The sequence below is a fragment of the Mandrillus leucophaeus genome, unplaced genomic scaffold (genome assembly GCF_000951045.1).
Source record: "Mandrillus leucophaeus isolate KB7577 unplaced genomic scaffold, Mleu.le_1.0 Scaffold290, whole genome shotgun sequence".
Taxonomy (NCBI): Eukaryota; Metazoa; Chordata; class Mammalia; order Primates; family Cercopithecidae; genus Mandrillus; species Mandrillus leucophaeus.
Window position 1 is genome coordinate 805,699 of NW_012103032.1, and position 21,323 is coordinate 827,021.

At 55.6% G+C, this 21,323-nt stretch overlaps 2 protein-coding genes across 4 annotated transcripts in view; one reads left to right on the forward strand and one right to left on the reverse strand.

Moving 5' to 3' along the window:
* Positions 1-4,082, forward strand: part of G6PC3 (glucose 6 phosphatase, catalytic, 3) — a 5,922-nt gene extending 1,840 nt beyond the window's left edge. Inside the window, exons 2-6 of one of the 2 annotated variants that reach the window (XM_011985888.1) lie at positions 1,902-2,008; positions 2,424-2,514; positions 2,709-2,827; positions 3,050-3,191; positions 3,419-4,082. In XM_011985888.1, the coding sequence (XP_011841278.1) occupies positions 1,902-2,008; positions 2,424-2,514; positions 2,709-2,827; positions 3,050-3,191; positions 3,419-3,782 (823 nt within the window). In that variant the 3' untranslated portion in view covers positions 3,783-4,082. The remainder of the gene's footprint in view (positions 1-1,901; positions 2,009-2,423; positions 2,515-2,708; positions 2,828-3,049; positions 3,192-3,418) is intronic. The other variant, XM_011985889.1, reaches the window with a different exon arrangement.
* A 408-nt stretch (positions 4,083-4,490) lies between these two features.
* Positions 4,491-21,323, reverse strand: part of HDAC5 (histone deacetylase 5) — a 46,665-nt gene continuing 29,832 nt past the window's right edge. For both annotated transcript variants that reach the window (XM_011985892.1, XM_011985891.1), the window contains exons 5-27: positions 21,089-21,260; positions 20,866-20,980; positions 20,454-20,584; positions 20,159-20,305; positions 19,950-20,062; positions 19,479-19,610; positions 19,051-19,273; positions 16,504-16,715; positions 15,519-15,803; positions 14,610-14,775; positions 13,051-13,184; positions 12,269-12,389; positions 11,505-11,554; positions 11,239-11,346; positions 10,448-10,503; positions 10,268-10,355; positions 8,479-8,598; positions 8,117-8,214; positions 7,823-7,941; positions 6,878-7,011; positions 6,524-6,608; positions 6,229-6,394; positions 4,491-6,144 (exon numbers count right to left, since the gene is read on the reverse strand). In XM_011985892.1, coding sequence (XP_011841282.1) covers positions 6,105-6,144; positions 6,229-6,394; positions 6,524-6,608; positions 6,878-7,011; positions 7,823-7,941; positions 8,117-8,214; positions 8,479-8,598; positions 10,268-10,355; positions 10,448-10,503; positions 11,239-11,346; positions 11,505-11,554; positions 12,269-12,389; positions 13,051-13,184; positions 14,610-14,775; positions 15,519-15,803; positions 16,504-16,715; positions 19,051-19,273; positions 19,479-19,610; positions 19,950-20,062; positions 20,159-20,305; positions 20,454-20,584; positions 20,866-20,980; positions 21,089-21,260 — 3,015 coding nt within the window. In that variant the 3' untranslated portion in view covers positions 4,491-6,104. The remainder of the gene's footprint in view (positions 6,145-6,228; positions 6,395-6,523; positions 6,609-6,877; positions 7,012-7,822; positions 7,942-8,116; positions 8,215-8,478; positions 8,599-10,267; positions 10,356-10,447; positions 10,504-11,238; positions 11,347-11,504; positions 11,555-12,268; positions 12,390-13,050; positions 13,185-14,609; positions 14,776-15,518; positions 15,804-16,503; positions 16,716-19,050; positions 19,274-19,478; positions 19,611-19,949; positions 20,063-20,158; positions 20,306-20,453; positions 20,585-20,865; positions 20,981-21,088; positions 21,261-21,323) is intronic.

Sequence of the window (21,323 nt, forward strand, 5' to 3'; positions counted from 1 at the left end):
GATGGTCTCGATCTCCTGACCTCGTGATCCGCCCGTCTCGGCCTCCCAAAGTGCTGGGATTACAGGCTTGAGCCACCGCGCCCGGCCTCTTTTTCTTTTTTTCAAGACAGAGTTTCGCTCTTGTCACCCAGGTTGGAGTGCAATGGCATGATCTTGTCTTACTGCAACCTCCACCTCCTGGGTTCAAGCCATTTTCCTACCTCAGCCTCCCAAGTAGCTGGGATTACAGGCGTGTGCCACCACACTCAGCTAATTTTTGTATTTTTAGTAGAGAAGGGGTTTCGCCTTGTTGGCGAGGCTGGTCTCAAACTCCTGACCTCTGGTGATCCACCCGCTTCAGCCTCCCAAAGTGCTGAGATTATAGGTGTGAGCAACCCGGCATTCTTTTTTTTTTTTTTTTTCTTTTTGAGATGGAGGCTTGCTCTGTTGCCCAGGCTGGAGTGCGATGGCACCATCTTGGCTCACTGCAACCTCTGTCTCCCAGGTTCAAGAGATTCTTCTGCCTCAGTCTCCCATGTAGCTGGGATTATAGGCGCCCACCACCACACCCAGCTAATATTTGTATTTTTAGTAGAAAGGGTTTCACCATGTTGGCCAGGCTGGTCTCGAACTCCTGGCCTCAAGTGATCCGCCCTCCTCTGCCTCCCAAAGTGCTGGGATTACAGGCATGAACCACCGTGCCTGGCACCCCCATTCATTTTCTGTGTGAGCACTTGATGTATACTAGGCTCAGTTTTCAGAGGGGAGAGGCAAGTGCCTTCTGTGTTTCCCTCCCCAGCACGTGGTTTCCTGCCAGCGTCTCTTTTGCTATCCCATCTTTTGTCTTTCTGGCTACAGCAGCCTCTTCATTGTGTGGTTCCCAGGGCCCAGCCAAGCACTTACTAGACCAGGGGATTTTGACATATTTTTGTCCTCCTTATTCTTTCTCAGCCTTCTCTGTCCATTTCCCACTCCCATTTTCAGACCTGAGAGGCTCCCCTAAATAATTTAGGTGTGGATAATTCAGGCTGTAACTGGGGACATGGAGGCAGGGGTAGCAGGAGGGTTAGTGAGGGCCTGTGGGAGAGAGCCGGGTCCTGGGTTCCCTGTGGATGATAAGAGCTGGCCCTGCAGTGAGAGGGGGTGGAGTGGGACAACTGAGTATCTCAGAGCACACACACATGCTTACCACAATCTCTTGCCTCTGTATCAGTTTTATTTTTTATTTTATTTATTTTTTCTTTTTTTGAGACAGGATCTCACTCCATCACCAGGCTGGAGTATAATGGCACAATCACAGCTCACTGCAGCCTCAACCTCCTCAGCTCAAGTGATCCTTCCCACTTCAGCCTCTGGAGTAGCAGGGGCTACAGGCGCACCCCAAGATGCCTGGCTAATTTTTGTATTTTTTGTAGAGATGGGGTTTTGTCATGTTGCCCAGGCTGTTCTCGAACTCCTGGGCTCAAGCGATCTGCCCGCCCAGCCTCCCAAGTAGCTGGGACTATAGGTGTGCACCACCACTTCCAGCTAATTTTTTGTTTTTGTTGAATCTGGGTCTTGCTATGTTGCCCAGGCTGGTCATGAACTCCTGGCTTCAAGTGATCCTCCAGCTAAGGCCTCCCAAAGTACTGGGATTACAGTCATGAGCCACTGCACCTGACCCCAGGCTAGTTTTTAAAAATAGTGTTTCCACAGGCTCTGAGGGTTAGGAAAAAAAAGAAATAGTGTGCTTTCTTTCTCCCATTCTAAGGTAGAAAACCACGGCAAGGTATCCATGGATACCTTAAGAGCAATGGACAGAATCGTAGTCCCTTTTTGACTTCACCCCTCAGGCCCTCCAGAGTACTCCGTGTCCTGCCCACCTTGTACCCCCCTGGCTGTGTGTGCATGTGGAAAGTCATCTTGCATCTGTTCTCTTCCAGGTTTCTTTTTGGAGACAGGCCCTTTTGGTGGGTCCATGAATCTGGGTACTACAGCCAGGCTCCAGCCCAGGTTCACCAGTTCCCCTCTTCTTGTGAGACTGGTCCAGGTGGGAAGCCTCAAACATTCTCCCTTTCCCAATGTGGTTAGGGTTCAGGTGAACATTTCAGGGTACTTTTCAGCCTGGGTGGCCCAACCAAAGGTCCAGCCTCTCAATTACTGGCCCAGAGAACAAAGGAACCCCAGGGAGACCAAGCTGAGTTATGGGAGGAGGGCACTCATGCTATGTACCAGCTGCCCACTTTGTGTAGAGTACAGCCAAGAGACACATACCAGGACAGAAACCTGAGTGCAGTGACCTCAGGTGGCAGTAAAAAGGCCTCAGAACAGAGCCAGTTATGGATCAGTGCTGGGGAAAAGCTCTTTTCTCAGCCAGGAGAGACAGCTGTATTATTGAGGCATCACCAGAGGCCCCTGGGTCCTGCCTCCATCTTCTCACCACAAGCTTCTGGATTCACTGGCAGGCAGCCCTTCTGGACACTGCATGATCACAGGAGCAGCCCTCTGGCCCATAATGACGGCCCTGTCTTCGCAGGTGGCCACTCGGGCCCGCAGGTATGCCCTTGGCATTGCCCACCATTGGGAGCAGGGGTGATGGCACCCTGTACCTAAAAGACCCAGCAGCATGCAGTCTGGGAGCTGGAGTTTTGGGGACCCTAGGTTGTGTGGTTCAACCATGGGGTACCTGGGTGCTGCAGGCTAAGCTGTGTATGGACACGCTCTGAGCTCCTTGCCTCTCTTCTTTCTAGCCGCTGGGTAAGGGTAATGCCTAGCCTAGCTTATTGCACCTTCCTTTTGGCGGTTGGCTTGTCGCGAATCTTCATCTTAGCACATTTCCCTCACCAGGTGCTGGCTGGCCTAATAACTGGTGAGCAACTGGGGCAATGGGGTGGACTGAGAGGATGCCTTTGGCAGTGGGAGGTTCAGTCTAGGATCTTCCCATTGCTCCCAGCTTCTGTAGAGCCCAGCCAAGAGGCTCCCCGTTATGTCTCAGTTTGTTCCCTTGCCAAGCTGCACTGCAGCTGGGGGTGGGTGTGGGGAGGGTCATATCCCCAAACTCCCTGAAGCTGCCGTCACTCCACTCTCCTAGGCGCTGTCCTGGGCTGGCTGATGACTCCCCGGGTGCCTGTGGAGCGGGAGCTAAGCTTCTATGGGTTGACCGCACTGGCCCTCATGCTAGGCACCAGCCTCATCTATTGGACCCTCTTTACGCTGGGCCTGGATCTTTCTTGGTAAGTCTCGCTTTGAAGCCTGGGCAGGCTGGGCCCTGTCCTATCTCGCCTGCACTTAGCCTGGTGTGTCTCTGGTTCATATAGCTAAAAAAGGACACATTACCTATTCCCATAGACCCTCACAAGCACAAAGCAGAACATGGGAGTGGGCCCCAAGGGCAGATGGCGAAGAGCCAGTGGCCTTCTACGTTCCAGCCTCTCCTGGCAAGGACTCTTCTTCCCCACAGGTCCATCAGCCTAGCCTTCAAGTGGTGTGAGCGGCCTGAGTGGATACACATGGATAGCCGGCCCTTTGCCTCCCTGAGCCGTGACTCAGGAGCTGCCCTGGGCCTGGGCATTGCCTTGCACTCTCCCTGCTATGCCCAGGTGCGTCGGGCACAGCTGGGAAATGGCCAGAAGATAGCCTGCCTTGTGCTGGCCATGGGGCTGCTGGGCCCCCTTGACTGGCTGGGCCACCCCCCTCAGATCAGCCTCTTCTACATCTTCAATTTCCTCAAGTATACCCTCTGGCCATGCCTAGTCCTGGCCCTCGTGCCCTGGGCAGTGCACATGTTCAGTGCCCAGGAAGCACCACCCATCCACTCTTCCTGACTTCTTGTGTGCCTCCTTTCCTTTCCCTCCCACAAAGCCAACGCTCTGTGACCACCACACTCCAGGAGGCAGCCCCATCACCTTCCAGCCCCTAAGTAGGCCCTCCCCTCCCTAAATCTGCTTCCCCACCACCTGGTCTTAGTCCCAAAGATGGGCCTTCTCTCTCCCAGAGAAGCTGGTCCTCTCTCTGCCTTTCCTCTCAAGCCCCCAAAGAGCAAAGGCAACAGCAAGACCAGCGGGTTCCTGCAACACTGTGAGGGGCAGCCAGGGCGGCCCCAATAAAGCCTTTGAATACTTTGAGATTCCTTTCTTGCCTATGCGCACATCTCCACGGGCCTTGCCTGTGTGTGCACAAGCGGAACCCTTGCCAGGCTGCTCCAGTGGTCTCTGTGCCACCTCCAGCCCTGTTTCCAGGGGCAGACAGGCAGGAAAGGAGAGGGCTGTAAACTCAGGTGAGACCTCTCAGCCCTAGGTCCATCCCCTGCCTCATCACTGCCTAGGCCACATGAGAGGTCCCATGAGATGCTGTGACTATATTCAGTGTAACCCTGTCTTTCACCTACAGGTCAGATCTTGCGCCCCAACCTCCAGTTTCCTAAATTGGCTTCTAGTCCAGGGACTGGAGAAAATAGTGTTTTTGGCTAGGAAGGAGGATGAGAACCTCTATTCCATTTGGGAGCCCAGAGAATAGAGACATTGGCCCCAGAAGGCACTGCCAGAAACAAGTTTATTTACACAAGGACACACAGTGTAACGGGTTACAAAAAACTGAAATCCGTATCCAGGGAGACAAAGCAAGGAGTGGGTTTACATGAGAACCAGACCAGCCACAGGGAGAGAGTGTGTAGGGGGCTGGGAGCCTGGGGCTCAGCACAGAGAGGCCTAGTACACTGGACCTAGCCCCATCCCCATCCCCCAGGAGGATCTAAAACAAACACACAAGCACACAATGAACTGATGGTGCTGGGGCTCCTGCCCCTCCCCTGGCTCCCTCAATCCTGCTTAGGCCCCCAATAGGATAATAAATATGTAAACAGATTGGTGGGGCCCTGGGGATAGAAGGAGGGAAAGTATATGTGGTACTGGGGAGAAGAAGGAAGGAAGAGTCAGCCCCCTAGGAGCCACTTCCCATCTTTGGTTTCCTACAGGCTGGATGGCATTCCCTGGAAGCCTTGTAGGCCCACAGCTGCTGGCAGGGCTCCTGGGAAAGAGAAGGGACAGCACCCAGCCCCCTCCTGGTCTTAGCTCCCTTGGGCTGGTGGTCAGCAAAGGGAGCCCAGGAGATATGGAAGCTCCAGCTGAGAGCTGACTCCTGGATCCCTGGGTTCTGGCCTTACCCCTTCTAGAACCTCCATTCTCACCATCCCCAGGCTCCAAAGCAAAAAGGCCCCAGGAGGGAGGTGAGCCCCTGCCCCTTCTGCCCGCAGCATGCTGGATGGCTGGGGAAATCTGGTCCTGACAGCAGAGGGGCTCTCACCAGCCTGGAGCCCCCCTGCAGGGACCACCTTCTCCCCCTGCCCAGGCTGTGCCAGCAGAGGGGCAGGGAGGCCATCCGAGTAAGGTGGAGAGCAGACCTGGTTCTGCGGCTCCTCCTGGCCCCTGAGAACCCAGGAAACCAGTCCTCTCCTTCCCCACACACTTTCACCCTCTCAGCCCCGGGGAGGGGGAAGCAGGCTGTGAGGAGTGTGAGGCAAGACAGCCCTCCTCACAGACCGCAGGCCACGGCTTGGGCACCAGCCTCCCATCAGTGCTGAGACCAAGAGGAAGGAGGGAGAGAGGGGTCTGTGCAGAGATGGTGAGGACGAAAGGGGAAAGGGTGGAGAATCACAGGGTGGGTGCCCACCTCCCCTCCACTCTGCATCTTAGACAGCAGTGGATCCTCCAGATCCTCCCCTGAGGCTGGAGAAGGGAGGAGGGTGAAATTAAGGCATTTCCCCCCAAGTCAGATGAAACCAAGGCACCGACTTCCTATTCCCTCCTCACTCAGGGGGGCCCCAGAACTGGAGAGTACTTTCTGGGCCCCCGTGCCCAGCTTGAGCTGACCGAGGCTCCAAGGGGGAAAAGGACAGAATGCAGGAAAATGGGTGGAGGGACACGTGAGACAGGGCTGGGAAGACACCCCCACCTCCTGCAGAGGGCGCAGGCTTTTAGAGCTGAGGTGGAGGCCACAGGGCTGGGGGCCTGAGGCAGCGTAGAGGAGCAGGAGGGGCAAGGCTGAGAGACCCACACGGCACACCTTGTTGAATGTGTGACTTTTTGTTTTTAATAGAAAAAATAAACAAAATCACAATGGTGAAGCCCAGAGGGATGGGGGCCGGGGTGTCACAGGGCAGGCTCCTGCTCCATGGGCTCCTCTGCCGGCCTGTGGGGCAAGCACAGGGGAGGGTATTGAGTGGGACGCACCAGCAGGGGCAAGGGCAGAGAGGTGGTAGGGGTTGCTGCTTACCTGGGGCTGTGTTCCCGGGCTACTGCAGCCTGGGCCTGCTCAGCCCCCACCGACAGCAAGGCCATGGCGCTCACAGTCTCGGCCTCCTCGGTCTCACCTGCCTGGGCCTCCCGCAGGGAACGGCCCAGACCAGCGGCAAACTTCTGCACACAGCTCCAGTGTTTGCCTGTGGACGAGAGACAGGCAAGGGGTCAGGGAGGGCAGAGGACACCCACATGAACAGCCCCAGTCCTGGTGCTCCCACAAGCTCCGTGCCCCCTTGGCAGCCTGAGCCCCTCTACGTGTCCCCACGCACTCTGGATCTCGATGACTTTCTCTAGCGTGGCCACTGCGTTGATGTTGGGCTTTTGCTGCAAGACTGCCTCGTCCAAGGGCTGCAGCTGGCAGGTGAAAGAAGAGAAGGTTTAGGGTGGGGAGTAGGGTTGCCATGCATACCCCTCTAACTGCCCCACTTAGCCCCAGATATCCCTCACGACAGGGGCAAACATGGCCTTTTTGGACAAACCCATACTCAGAAAGCCTTCCCTGGCCATTAGCTATTCCTTAGGACCAAGGAAAAGCTTCCTAAGGGGCTACCAGTGCTGGCTGACCCCTTGCTGGCCCCTCAGCCCTCTGGCCTGCCACCTCCCAGCTCCTTCCCACCCCTTACCTCTACACTGAGCAGAGCCGAAACACAAGCCTCAGAGGCATCACAGATGGCGGTCAAGTCATGGCCTCCCTCCAGGGCCAGCACCACCCGGCCCCCTGCCAGGGTCATCAGCTGCCTGGTCAAGTGGCCAAAACCTTTGGGGATGGGTGAAGGGAGGAAGAAGAAATGGCGAAAGGTAATCAATTCAAAAGCCAGTAAGAGAAGGAGACAAAAAAGGCTGGGCGCGGTGGCTCACGCCTGTAATCCTAGCACTTTGGGAGGCCAAGGCGGGCGGATCACAAGGTCAGGAGTTCGAGACCAGCCTGACCAACATGGTGAAACCCCGTTCTCTACTAAAAATACAATAATTAGCCAGGCATGGTGGCACGTGCCTGTAATCCCAGCTACTCAAAAGGCTGAGGCCGTGAACCCGGGAGGCAAAGGTTGCGGTGAGCTGAGATCATGCCATTGCACTCCAGCCTGGGCGACAGAGTGAGACTCCGCCTCAAAAAAAAAAAAAAAAAAAAAAGAGAGAGAGAGAAAAAGAAACACAAGAGGTGGGACAAATAACACAAAATATGATGGGAGATATAAACTCAAATATATCCATAATAAAATACAGCATCAATGGACTAAATGCCCTATCACAGTCAAAACATTAACAGATTGGCTAAAGACTCCAATGACAAGGAGCATCACTGAAACACCAGGGACCAACAAGCCCATCTCTACAGCTCCAGCAGGATACATCCTCTATCCTCTGCTACCCCACCTCCACCTCCTGTCCCCTTAAGGCCAGGGTTGGCAGAAGACAAGTTGGGGGAGTTACCAAGATGATTCCAAGTCTAGGCTCTGCCCCCTGCTTTCCCCGTCCCCTGCAATATCAGTCTGTTTCCTGCCCCATGCCCCACTGGACTCCATATCCTCACTGTTTCACTTCCTCCCTCAATCCCCCAGCAGGCTTACATCTGGCGGTGACAGAGTAGCCACCCAGAGGAGACAGATGTCCTTCAACAGCATCAAACCCAGCAGAGACTAGGACCACGTCAGGTGAGAACTCGTGGGCAATGGGCATCACCACTGTCCTGCAAAGGGATGGCCCAAGCTGAGCCCAGCAGATGGCCAGGCCAGGCCTCGCCCCACTGTTGTCCTCCCAGAGACAACCCCCTCCACCCACACTAAACTGAGTGCCTTCTGCCCCTCTCACTGCAGGGCCCAGAGGGGCTCCCCTTGACTCCTATGGCCCTTTTCAGTCCCTACCTGAAGGCTGTAAGGTACTCCACGTCTCCAATGGGGGGGTCCACACCTCCTGTCCATGCCACGTTCACATTGTACCCCACGCCTGGCCCTCCACCAACCTGGAACCAGAGTTGGGGAGAGGGCTATTCTCACCGCCTGGGGATAACAAACATTGCCCCTGCCCTCACCCCTGCCTCCAGGTCTCACTCCACTGACCTCTGTTCTGCCTGGAGGGGCAGTCAGATCAGTGTGGTCCTCCCACTAGGAGCCCAGACTCCCCAGGTACCAACACCACCATAGGCCTCCGTGGCTCCCCACCAGGTCCCATTGTGCCACCTCCCAGAGGGGCCAGGAGGGTCTGCATTTACGCCCAGGAGCTGTACCTCTTCAGGAGCCCCAGAGCCTGGAAAGAAGTTCCCGTTGTCATAGCGATGCAGTGAGATGTAGAGCACAGAGGGGTCATTGTAGAACGCCTGCTGGGTGCCATTGCCATGGTGAATGTCCTATGAGGGGAGGTAGAAGCATCAGGAAAATGGCCCACGCTCTGACCCAACGATCAAATTCCACATGTCAGCTGGGCGCTGTAGCTCACGCCTGTAATCCTAGCATTTTGGGAGGCTGAGGGCTGGGAGAATCGCTTGAGCCCAGGAGTCCACCCTTGGCCACAGGGCATCCATATTCTGTTCACAATGGTATTGCCCACCCCACACTTCTCTAACTAGGTCTGAGCCTCTGTGGTGTGGCACTGTGTAGGTGATATTCAAAGCCATGGGATAAATGTGGCATATCTCCCTACAGAACCCATTCCACTTCAGTTTGTGGGAAAACATTAAGGCTAGTAGGGAATTTAAAACAAGCAGATAAGATTCTTCTTTTTTTTTTGAGACTGAGTTTCGCTTTTGTTGCCCAGGCTGGAGTACAGTGGCACGATCTTGGCTCACTGCAACCTCTGCCTCCCAGGTTCAAGCGATTCTCCTGCCTCAGCCTCCCAAGTAGCTGGGATTACAGGCACCCACCACCATGCTCGACTAATTTTTTTTGTATTTTTAGTAGAGATGGGGTTCACCATGTTGGCCAGGCTGGTCTCAAACTCCTGACCTCAGATGATCCACCCACCATGGCCTCCCAAAATGCTGGGATTACAGGTGTGAGCCACTGTATCCGGCCTTTTTCTTTCTTTCTTTCTTTTTTTTTTTGAGACAGTCTCACTCTGTCATCGAGGCTGGAGTGCAGTGACATGATCTTGGCTCATTCCAACCTCCACCTCCCGGGTTCAAGCAGTTCTCCTGCCTCAGCCTCCCCAGTAGCTGGGATTACAGGCTCCCGCCACCACACCTGGCTAATTTTTTTGTATTTTCAGTGGAGATAGGGTTTCACCATGTTGGCCAGGTTGGTCTCAAACTGCTGACATCAAGTGATTCACCCACCTTGGCCTCCCAAAGTGCTGGGATTACAGCCACTGTGCACCACCACAAGCACAGAAGATTCTGAAGGAGGATCCAACATTTACATGAATTTTTAAGCCAGAATTGGGCTTCCAAGAGATTTTGTCCTTCCTGAGGCTTGCTCCTGGCTACTTCCCCAGCTTACAGAGAGTGGCGTGTGCCTCTGCCTCCACCATTAGGAACAGGGTTTGAGAAGCACTCATGGTAGCAAGAGCAGAGTGCTGGGAACAAGAGGCCTGGTCTGAAACCCAGTGCCGACATCCCCAGCTGAGTGGCCTTGGGTAAGTCATGCAACAACACCTTCATTCACAGAAATGGACAACCTCGTTCTTACTACTCGAGGTGGCCATAAAGTACTCATTGGGTTCCTGGTATATAGTCTGCTCCCAATTGTAGGGGGTGGGAGGAAATATTGGCTACTAGCACTGGCAGCGGCGACACTACTGTTCAAGGTAGGAAATCCCCTTCGTTGCTTGAAGCTGCAACGTGAGGGCCAAGATGGAACAGGAGCTAAATGTCTTTCATAGTTGAGGAGAGCGCCCTGTTGGAATGTGACATTAGTCATCCAGCAGGAGCCCCAGTGCCCTTCCTTCCGCACCCGCACCGGGCACCCGGACGAGGATGACTGGGCTGCTTGGAGGTGGGGCTGGGGGAGGGGACTTCCTGAAGGCTGACCCTGGTCCCAGCTCTACCCGCCCCTGCCCAGCCCCGCCAGCTCACTGCCTACCCAGTCCACGATGAGGACCTTGCCCACGTTCAACTTCTGCTGTAGGAGTTTTGCAGTGATGGCTACAGAGTTGAAGAAGCAGAATCCCCTAAGGAGGGGAGAAAAGGGCGGGAGGTTAGCCTCAGCATGACATTTGCAAGAGACAGGAAGGGGCGAGGGCAGAGAATCTAGGGCACTCACATGGCTGTGGATTCCTCGGCATGGTGTCCTGGCGGCCGGATGATGGCAAATCCATTCTGAAGAGGTTCAGGCCAGGCAGAAGAGAGGGACAAGATCCAGGCAGGAAGGCCGTGGAGGGGGTGGCACAGGACAGAAGCACAAGCCAGGCAAGGAAGTGAACACAAACCAGAAAAGCAGATCTATATGTTCAACGCACAGTTTTGTTGGGGTTTGTTTGTTTGTTTTTTTATGATTTTTTTTGGAGACAGGGTCTTGCTTTGTCACCCAGGCTGGAGTGCAGTGGTGCGATTACGGCTCACTACAACCTTGGCCTCCCAGGCTCAAAAAATCCTTCCACCTCAGTCTCCCAAGTAGCTAGGACTGCAAGCACACGCCACCACTCCTGGTTAATTTTTTGTAGAGACAGCATTTCACTATGTTGCCCAGGCTGGTCTAGAACTCCTGGGCTTGAGCTATCTGCCCACCTCGGCCTCCCAAAGTGTTGAGATTATAGGCATGAGCCACTGTGCCCAGCCTCAATGGACCATTCTTAATGCCAACCATGAGGCTTGAGCAGGCAGACAGTATTTCTGCCTCGAGACACCCACGAAAGCAACTGGGCATGAGTGTCTTTTTGTTGGTCCTTCATAAACCTGAATCCCCAGCCGATAACTCCTTCCTACCCTGGTGCCTGAAAGTTGAGCTTGCAAAGGACAGTGCCTCACTGAAAGGATCTCAAGGCTGCCCCTGTCCTCTGCCTCTGAGGAGCAGGACCATGCCAAGGGGCACCGAAGTCACAAGCACACGCTCACCTTGAGCTCTCCTGCAGCCACCTTGAAGGCCAGCTCCAGCAGGCAGCCCACCGCCATGCGCACAGCACTGGAGGAATGCATCTCATTCCAGACGGTGTCACTATCCACCTGCAGGGCAGGAGAGCAGGTTTCAGCGTGCCCCCTGTAGGGGGAGGGCAAGAACAGGGGAGGGCACCTGGACAGTGGGCCAGTGACTGTGGCAGTCAGCGAAGAGACAGAGCTAGGAGAGCCACCCACCCACCCCCACTGCTGCAAGCCCTACTCACCCCGATTCCCCCACAAGGCAGCACAGCATACATCTTCTGGCTGATGGGGCCTGCAGGGAAGAGGAATAGAGCTACTCTAGAAGTGGCCTCGGGCAGATCACCTGAGGTCAGGAGTTCGAGACCAGCCTGGACAACATGGTGAAACCCCATCTCTACTAAAAATACAAAACTTAGCTGGGCATGGTGGCACACACCTGTAAACCCAGCTACTCGGGAGGCTGAGGTAAGAGAGTCGCTTGAGCCTGGGAGACGGAGGTCACAGTGAGCCGAGATCGCACCACTGCACTCCAGCCTGGCCAACACAGCAAGACTGTCTCAAAAAAAATAAAAATAAAAATAAAAAACGAAGTGGCCTCAACTGCCCCGGCTACAGGCTTAGCCACCAAAAATGAGGGCTCAGACCCGAGTACAAGACAGGCCTCTGCAGCCCACACCAGTTGGGAGCTGTCAATCCCCTGTCCTTGAGGACACCCTACTTCTGGGGGCAGATGGCAGGGAGAGAGGCGCATGATAAGCCGGGGGATGAGGAGGAGCAAAGCAGTCCCCCCAACCGAGCACTTCCATCCTCCTGCACCGTGCCCCACAGCATGCTCTGTGTTAGTGGCGCCCTCTGGAGGTGTGTGACGTGGTAATTGTGCCACCTCTGCAGCACTAATGCCCTGCCTGTGCCCATGGGGACAACCCTCCTAACCTGGCCAGGCGGTCCTCCTGAGAGCCCCCATCCCACCCTGACATTGGACATGCCCGCCCATGTGCCAGCTCACCAAGCAACTTCTTGTTGTCCAGCTTCTGCCGGTTGAGGGGGCTGGTCCCATACAGCAGGGTGTGGTATTCAGAGTGCACTGTCTGGATCTCATCTAGTGTGGCTTTGCGACCCCGGATTCGCTGCCAGGAGGATCAGTAAGAGGGGTCACACAAAGGCGCAGCTCTCTCAGACCCTTTTTTTTTTTTTTTTTTTTTGAGACGGAGTCTCACTCTGTTGCCCAGGCTGGAGTGCAGTGGCACGATCTCGGCTCACTGCAACTTCCACCTCCTTGGTTCAAGCGATTCTCCTGTCTCAGCCTACTGAGTAGCTAGGACTACAGGCGCATGTCACCACGCCCGGCTAAGTTTTGTATTTTTAGTAGAGACGGGGTTTCATCATGTTGGTCAGGCTGATCTCGAACCCCTGACCTCGTGATACGCCCGCCTTGGCCTCCCAAAGTGCTGGGATTACAGGCGTGAGCCACCGCGCCTGGCTCTCAGACCCTTTCTGCCCCATAGCCAGGGGTACACAGAGTCACCTCCTGGCCTCAGGAGATCCAAATATTTTTCAGAAAGTAGATCCTGGCTCCGTCATGACCTTACTCCCAGATCCTCCCTGACTCAGCTGGGGACCATGGGGGAAAACAAGCTGCAAAGGATGGAACAGGGGGTGGTGGGAGAACTGGCCCCGAAGTCTGGGGCTGAAGAGAGGATGAGGAAGAAGCATGAAGAGAGGCTTCTCTAATGGGGAAACAAAGGCTGAATTTAAGTTGAGGGCCAGAGGAAGGAGGGGCTCCCTTACCTCGCACTTGCTAAGCAGGCCTGTCTCCTGCAGCCGGGACCAGATGCTCTGGATCCGGCCAGCATGCTCAGGGTGCACGTGTGTGTTCCCGCACATGCACTGGTGCTTCAGCATGAACGTGTCGTAGACCACACCTGCGCCACAGACCTATGTGTCAGCCAGCACTGCTCTGGGCCCCGGGTCCCAGTGTGGCTACCATGATCCTCAGCAGGGCTCATGGAGCTCTCTCCAACCCCCAGGTCCAAACACCTCCCCGTGGCCACCGCAGCCACCCTCCCACACACCTGCACCCTCTCCTCTCCAGCTTTTTTTTCTTTGAAACAGGGTCTCACTCTGTCACCCAGGCTGGAGTGGAGTCTGCAGTGGCGCTATCATGGCTCACTGCAGCCTCAACCACTGCCCCCACCACCCTGGGCTCAAGCGATCCTCCCACCTTAGCGTTCTGAGTAGCTGGGACTATAGGCGCTACCACATCTAGCGTTTTTTTGGTTTTTGTTTTTTTTTTTTTTTTGAGACAGAGTCTTGCTCTGTCGCCCAGGCTAGGGTACAATGGCACGATCTTGGCTCACTGCAACCTCTGCCTCCTGGGCTCAAGCAATTCTCCTGCCTCAGCCTCCCAAGTAGCTAGGATTACAGACATGTGCCAACACGCCCAGCTAACTTTTGTATTTTCAGTAGAGATGGGGTTTCACCATGTTGGCCAGGCTGGTCTTGAACTCCTGACCTCAGGTAACCCGCCCGGCTCAGCCTCCCAAAGTGCTGGGATTACAGGCGTGAGCCACCGCGTCCAGCCTATTTTTTTTTTTTAAATAGACGGGGTCTCACTATGTTGCTCACGTTGGTCTCAAACTCCTGGGCTCAAGTGATCCTCCCACTTTGGCTTCCCAAAATGCTGGGATTACAGGTGTGAGTCACTGCACCTGGCTTTTCCTCTCCAGCCTTTGCCCCCTCTCGACGACTCCTGAAATTCCTTTGCTCCATTAGTGCCTGTCAGAAGCTTCCCTGCTACACAAGCCCCAGTAAGGCTGCCCTGGACACCCGCATGGGTCTGATCTCTGCCGGCTGTGCCTCCTTGGCTGCACCCTTCTCATAGCACCTCCTGCTTTCCCCTCCTGCCAAACCTCTATGTCTTACTCCCCACTGGTTATACAGGCCCACCCTCAGGCACATCTGTGTCCCCGCAGAGCCCAGCCTGTGGCAGCTTCATGGGGAAGAGGACTCTGGTCTCATCCCAGACCTCACAGGGAGAAGGAAGGGAAGGTGGAAGGTCAGGGCCCAATAGAGACAGCAGACTCTCTCTACCCAGCACTTCAGGCTGTGGGGCAGTCCTTCCCTCAGCGGGGTGAGAAAGATGCTACCCACTCTACCAGCTGAGGCAGAAGGCCCTGCCACTACCATGAACAGCTCTGGGGAACAGGGAGAGAACGAAAGCCTGTGTCCCCTCCTTTCAGGGTGCCTAAGGGGCCCCAGCAGCCTCTTCCCCCTGCCCATGGGGCAGACACCACACACAGGCCCTCTGGTGCCTGGTAGAAGGACATTAACAAGTGGTGGGGGCTCACCTGTGGTGAAGAGGTGCTTGACGGGCTGGTCTGGGGGGCTCTTCATGCCCCCAGGGGCAGCAGGGGAGGACTGGGTGCGGCCCAGGGCCTGGTGGGGCACAGTGGCCAGGCTGAGGGGCGCCTGGTACACCTGCAGCGGCTGCAGCGGCTGGGCATCTGAGAACAGCTGCAGGGGAGGAGAGTGGGAGGGGGCCTGGGTCACACTCAGCCAGGACAGGGGTGAGGGCAGGCCCTGTCAGGGCCTCCAGAGGGGCCCCAATCCAGACCTTTTCTTCCAAGTCTCCTCCTTCCCCCACCTCCTCCCACTTGCTCCCTCTAGGGACAGGAGACACATCTCCTGAGACAGGGAGGGATGGGGGAGATGTGATGAGTCACATCAAAGAGTAGCATTGAGGTAAGAGGCTGGGAGGGGCGGGGGCGGGGTGGGGGTGGGATGAGTCAGGCCTGGAGGGCTCGGCTGTGTCCGCAATGAATGGAGTGCCAGCTAGGCGTGAGGCAGACAGTAGTAACAGCGGGGGCGTGTGTGTACACACACGCACAGGCACGCACAGGGACCGACGCACAGCCGGCCCTACGCAGGCAGAAACGCAGATACACACAGGCCACGTATGCACACGTGTACACCCGCACATGCACACACACACAGACACACACGCAGAGAGACAGGCCAGTATCACAGAGACAGGGAGGGAACTGGCAGCCCAGGAGACACAGCTCTGAGATCAACACAAACAGCTCCCCCTTCTCCCCACTGGCCTGCTTCTCACTCCCCTTTTGCTCTCTACAGAAAGCTGCTCCTGCACAGCCTGGAAACTGCAGATGAGGGAGAGGGAAAGACAAGGGCAAAGGCACGGGTGGGGAAGGACAGAGGGGTGGTGACTAAGGGCTGGGACCAGAGACGGGGCTCACTTTTTTGTAACCAGCACCAGGCTCCTCCGAGTCGGGCCCCTCCTCAGCACCACTCTCGCCCTCCTCGTCCTTGACCTGGATGCAATCCTCCTCCTCCTCCCCATCCTCTTCCTCCTCCTCCTCCTCCAGGTCTTCCTGTGTGCTCTCACTCTCTGTGGAGCCCTCCCGGGGCATGGTCAGGGCTCCCTCCCCCAGCAAGGCCTCCTGCTGCTCTGTCAGCTCCTCTTCTGTCTCCTCAGGGTGGGTGGTGGGCTGCCTGGGCAGCTCCCCTGTCTTGGTGAGGATCTGGTAACAGAATATGGGGGCACATCAGCTGGGAGTTGGGGAGCAGCTGTGCAGCCTGTAACCCAGAACAGTCTATCCTTCCCTCCCTCCCTTCTTCCAGGCAGAGCTTCTATGTGAGTTAGAAAAAGGCAAGGTGGCTCCTCTGAGAGGAGGACTTTTTTCTTTTTTCTTTTTTTTTTTTTTTTTGAGAAAGAGTCTCCCTCTGTCGCCCAGCCTGGCATGCAGTGGCGCAATCTCGGCTCACTTTAACATCCGCCTTCCCGATTCAAGAGATGCTCCTGCCTCAGCCTCCCCAGTGACTGGGATTACAGGCGCACGCCACCACGCCCAGCTAATTTTTGTTTTTTTTTGAGAGGGTCTCGCTCTTGTCACCCAGGCTGGAGTGTAACGGTATGATCTGGACTCAGTGTAACCTCCAACTCCCAGGTTCAAGCGATTCTCCTGCCTCAGCCTCCTGAGTAGCTGGGATTATAGGTGCCTGCCACCACGCCTGGCTAATTTTTGTATTTTTAGTAGAGACAGGGTTTCACCATGTTGGCCAGGCTGATCTCGAACTCCTGACCTCAGGCGATCTGCCTGCCTCAGCCTCTCAATCAAGCGCGAGCAACCGTGTCTGGCCTGAAAGGACATGTGCCAGCCTGGTGCTCTCCTGTGTCCTGCCCCCACCACAGCCCCAGGCCATTCGCCTTTCCAGGCTCACCTTGCCCAGCTGTAGCTGCTGCTGCTTCTGCTTCTCCAGGAACTGCTGGTGCTGTTGTTGCATGACCAGCTGCTGCAGGGCCTGGGGACTCTGCGGCAGCGGTGAGGACTGAGTGCGGCTCAGGGGCCGATGCCGCGGGAGCTTGCCCACCGTCCGCATGCTGGTGGCCACACGTTCACCCGTCACTAGTGGGGACTGCCCGTGGAGTGGCACTATGGAGTTAGGGGTGATAACTAAGCACCATTATCAGGGCACCTGACTGTGCCCCCCCCCCCGACCCTGCATCTTCCCCCCATAACCCCCTCTGGAACATCACCACCTACATACTCAGGAAAAAACCTGGGGGACCTGGAGCACCCTCCACCCAAACCTGAGCTCCGTTCTCCCTCTTCCCCATGAATGAAGAGTTTCACAGCTCTAAGATACCGCCTCCAGCAAGTCTTCCTGGATTCACCATTTTTTCCCTTCAATTTGCTTAACTGAATAAACTGAGCACACAGTAGTCTTGAGCCCTCTGAGTGAACAATGAATGACTTGTTCTCTCTAAGTGCAACAAGGCCTCGCTGATCATGGACCCCGTGGATCCCGCCAGGCCAGGAAGCCCTGGGGCCAGGATCATGTATCTTTCAAGCAGAACCTCTTCTGGTGCCAACAGGTACTTAAGGGCTGTCTAAAGCTGTGCTGTCCAATCCCATAGCTACTAGTTACATGTGACTACTGAGCCCTTGAACACAGCCTATCTAAATTGAAATGTGATATAAGTGTGAAGTATACACTAGATTTCAAAGGCTTAGTATGAAACAAAAAGCAAAATATCTCATTGGTAACTGCATATTGGCCAGGCACAGTGGCTCACACCTGTAATTCCAGCACTTTGAGAGCCAAGGCGGGAGGATGGCTTGAGCCCAGGAGTTCAAGACCAACCCGGGCAGCTGAGTGCAGTGGCTCACACCTGTAATCCCAGCACTTTGGGAGGCTGAGGCAGATGGATCACTTGAGGTCAGGAGTTCATGACCAAGTTGGCCAACATGGTGAAACCCCGTCTCTACTAAAAATACAAAAATTAGGCCAGGCGCAGTGGCTCACGCCTGTAATTCCAACACTTTGGGAGGCCAAGGCGGGTAGACCACCTGAGGTCAGGAGTTCGAGACCAACCTGGCCAACGTGGTGAAACCTCGTCTCTAATAAAAATACAAAAAATTAGCCAGGTGTGGTGGCACACACCTGTAATCCCAGCTACTTGGGGGGCTGAGGCAGGAGAATCGCTTGAACTCGAGAGGCAGAGGTTGCAGTGAGCCAAGATCTTGTCACTGCCCTCCAGCCTGGGCAATAAGAGTGAAACTTTGTCTCAAAAAAAAAAAAAAATTAGCTGGGTGTGGTGGCACACGCCTGTAGTCCCAGCTACTCAGGAGGCTGAAGCAGAAGAACCGCTTGAACCCAGGAGGTGGAGGTTGCAGTGAGCAGAGATCCCACCACTGCACTCTAGCCTGGGCGACACAGTGAGACGCTGTCTCAAAAAAAAAAAAAAAAAGGGTGCAGCGGCTCACGCCTGTAATCCCAGAACTTTGGGAGGCTGAGGCAGGCAGATCGCCTGACGTCAGGAGTTCGAGACCAGCCTGGCCAAGATGTTAGGTCTACTAAAAATACAAAAATTTGCCAGGTACGGTGGCAGGCGCCTAAAATCCCAGCTACTTAGGAGGCTGAGGCAGGAGAACTGCTTGAACCTGGGAGGTGGAGGTTGCAGTGAGTCAAGATCGCACCACTGCACTCTAGCCTGCACAACAGAGCGAGACTGTCTCAAAAAAAAGAAAAAAAGACCAGCCTGGGCAACACAGCAAGATCCTGTCTCTACAAAACTTTAAAAATAGGAAAAATAACTGCACGTGTATTACAGAAATTATAATATTCTGGATATACTGAGTTAAATATATGTGGTGAAATTAATTCCACTTGCTTTTTTTTTTTTTGAGACGGAGTCTCACTCTGTTGCCCAGGCTCGAGAGCAATGGTGCAATCTCGGCTCACTGCAACCTCCACCTCCTGGGTTCAGCTATTCTCTTGCCTCCAGCGATTTTCCTGCCTCAGCCTCCTGAGTAGCTGGGATTACAGATGCCCACCACCATGCCCAGTTAATTTTTGTATTTTTAGTAGAGATGGGATTTCACCATGTTGGCCAGGTTGGTCTCAAGCTCCTGACCTCAAGCGATCCACCTGCCTTGGTCTCCAAAGTGCTGGGCTCACAGGCATGAACCACTATGTATGGCTCTACTTGCTTCTTTTTACATTTTTTAATGTGGATGCTAGAAATTATGTACGTAGATTGTGTTGTTCCTACTGAACAGCACTGCTCAGGGATGTGAACTCCAAGATGGCAGCAGATTTTGTCAAGAACAGTGCCTGGCATCCTGTAGGTATCCCATGTTTCCAGAATGTGGAAGAAATCACCGATGCTGTTGATTCTGCTAAAGGGAACTGTGACAGGGCTGGAGAGTATCCCTGACTGTTGGTCCTGAGCCCCCTCCCTTGCACAGCTGCCTGTCCACTCACCAGCAATGAGGGTGCTCTGCTGCCGGGCCTGCTCCAGCAACAGCACGTGCTGCAGCAGGGAGGCATGCCCGTGGGGGCTCCCGTCGCCCTCCAGTGCCACGCCCAGCAGGCAGCCAGGGATAGAGGATGTGCTCATGAACTTGCCCGTCAGCGTGCCACCCTGCCGCAGGGACTGGAGGGCCTGCCTCTCGGCCTCCTGCTGTGTCGACAGCTTCGGGGAGGCCTGGGGGGTGAAGGGAGGGGCTTATACAGCCTCAGTCCTGCTAACTTTGGACCGCATCCCCATCTACCCACTATCTACCCCCCAGCTCTGGGTAGGGCCAACCGATCTCCCTTAGGGCCTTGGAAGGGGAAAACCCCAGCTGGGGACATGCAGGACCTGTGACCTCAACACTAGAGGAAAGATGGGGTATGTGCCCTGTACTTACAGTGAGGTGTGAGTTGGTGACAGTGACCGTGGCCTGCAGCCCTAAGGAGATGTTGGGCAGAGAAGGAGACGTGTAGAGGCTGAACTGGTTGGGGGAGCTGTCCAGAGGGAGGGCTCGGTGCTGGGGGAGCATCTGGGGAGCAGTGAGAAGAGACAGGAATGAGAGTGCGCAAAGGGAGGCAACAAGGGAGGGCAACCTGGGGCCAAGACCAAGTTCTCTGAATGGTGCCCAGTTCCCTCTACCCTGAGCTCCCACTGAGGGAGACTGAGCCATCAGGGCTCTTCATAGTCCTGTGGGACAAATTCCCCTTTGATGCAACTAAGTCCAAGCAAGGACCCTCCAGCCTATTCATGTGGGCAGAGAGGTCTCTGCTGGGCACTCAGGCAGACAGACTGGAAGGAGCTGCACTCTTTCTTCCATGGGAAGGAGCAGCTCTGTCCCCGCCCCACCAGCCCTCAGCCAGGCCTGTACCTCGGTGGGGATGTTGGGGACTGAGCCAGTAAAGCCATTCTCAGCGATGGTGCTGTGGGAGCTGTTGGGAGAGCTGGGGCCGGAGCCGGGTGCGCTGTTACACACGGACGACGCTATAGGAGAAGTGGCTGTCACCTGGGCCTGCTCTGAACTATCCCCCACCCCCGATTCCCAGACCCTCAGAACCGGTACATGAGAGCAGCCCTTACCCCCAGGCCCGGCACCTGTGATCTCAACAGCTCTTTTCTTAAAGGTGCTAATAACAGTCCCATCCTTGCGACGCAGGAGGGGACTGCTTCTCCGCTCGGCCACCTTCTGTTTTAGCCTTGAACGCACTTTCAAGTTGGGTTCAGAGGCTGGAGAGAAGGTAACCGAGGTTCAGATACATGCACAGCAGCACACATCTGCAGTCGAGCCCACTGCGGTCAGGGCTGACACTGCCACAAGCCCACCTCTGCCTCCCGGGAGCCATATTCTGGGAGGCCAGGTGGGGGACTCACTTACCTGTTTTGCGGAGGGGGAAGTCATCTCGACTGTCGTAGGGCCCAGGCAAAGGCAGTTTGTAGGAGGGAGGCGTCCCAGGGGGGCCGCTCTGGGGAGGGGAACTCTGGTCCAAAGAAGCATGGTGGGCTCCCCTGGGGGTGGGGGAGGGGATGGAAGCAGATCTAAGTTATCGCCCAGCCTGCTGGACCTGCCACCTGGCAATCTACATTTATGAAAAATCATTTGTATATAGGAAGAGGACATGGATCTCGGGGAAAGAATGAGGAAATACACCAGGGATGGAGGTCCTGTCTCTAAGAAGAGATTGCAGGGCCCATATATGGGCACGGGGCAGAAGCCCCTTGCCATCCTATAGCCAGGCAGCCCCTGAGCAGCTCACCTGTGCCCACCCGTGCCTGCCCAGGGCCATTACCAGCATTTGGGGTGCTGTGGGAGGGAATGGTTGAGGCCGCCTGGTGTGGGCTCCTTTGACTTCGACAAGAGGAATTCCTGGAGCCTCAGCTTTACCTCGGTGCTGGCAATGGCACCTGCAGGACAGGGCACAACTGACCTGGCTGCTTAGGGCCAGACCCCACCATGGCAGGGGCAGGCGTCATGGGTGGGGCCCTAGGAGGTCCCAGGACTCCCTGCCTTACTCTCTTTGCTCTTCTCCTTGTTCCGCAGGATGAGCAGCTGCTGCTCCAGCCGCTGCTTCTCCAGCTCTTCCTGCCGCTGCTGCTCCCGCTGCCGCTGCTGCTCCAGCTCCTGCTGCCGCTTGGCTGCCAGCATCTCCTGCTGCTGCTTGGCTGCCAGCATCTCCTGCTGCTGCTGCAGGGGCATGGGGAGGGAGGCAGGAGTGAGCCAGGCCCGGGCGGGGGGCGGGGGGCGGAG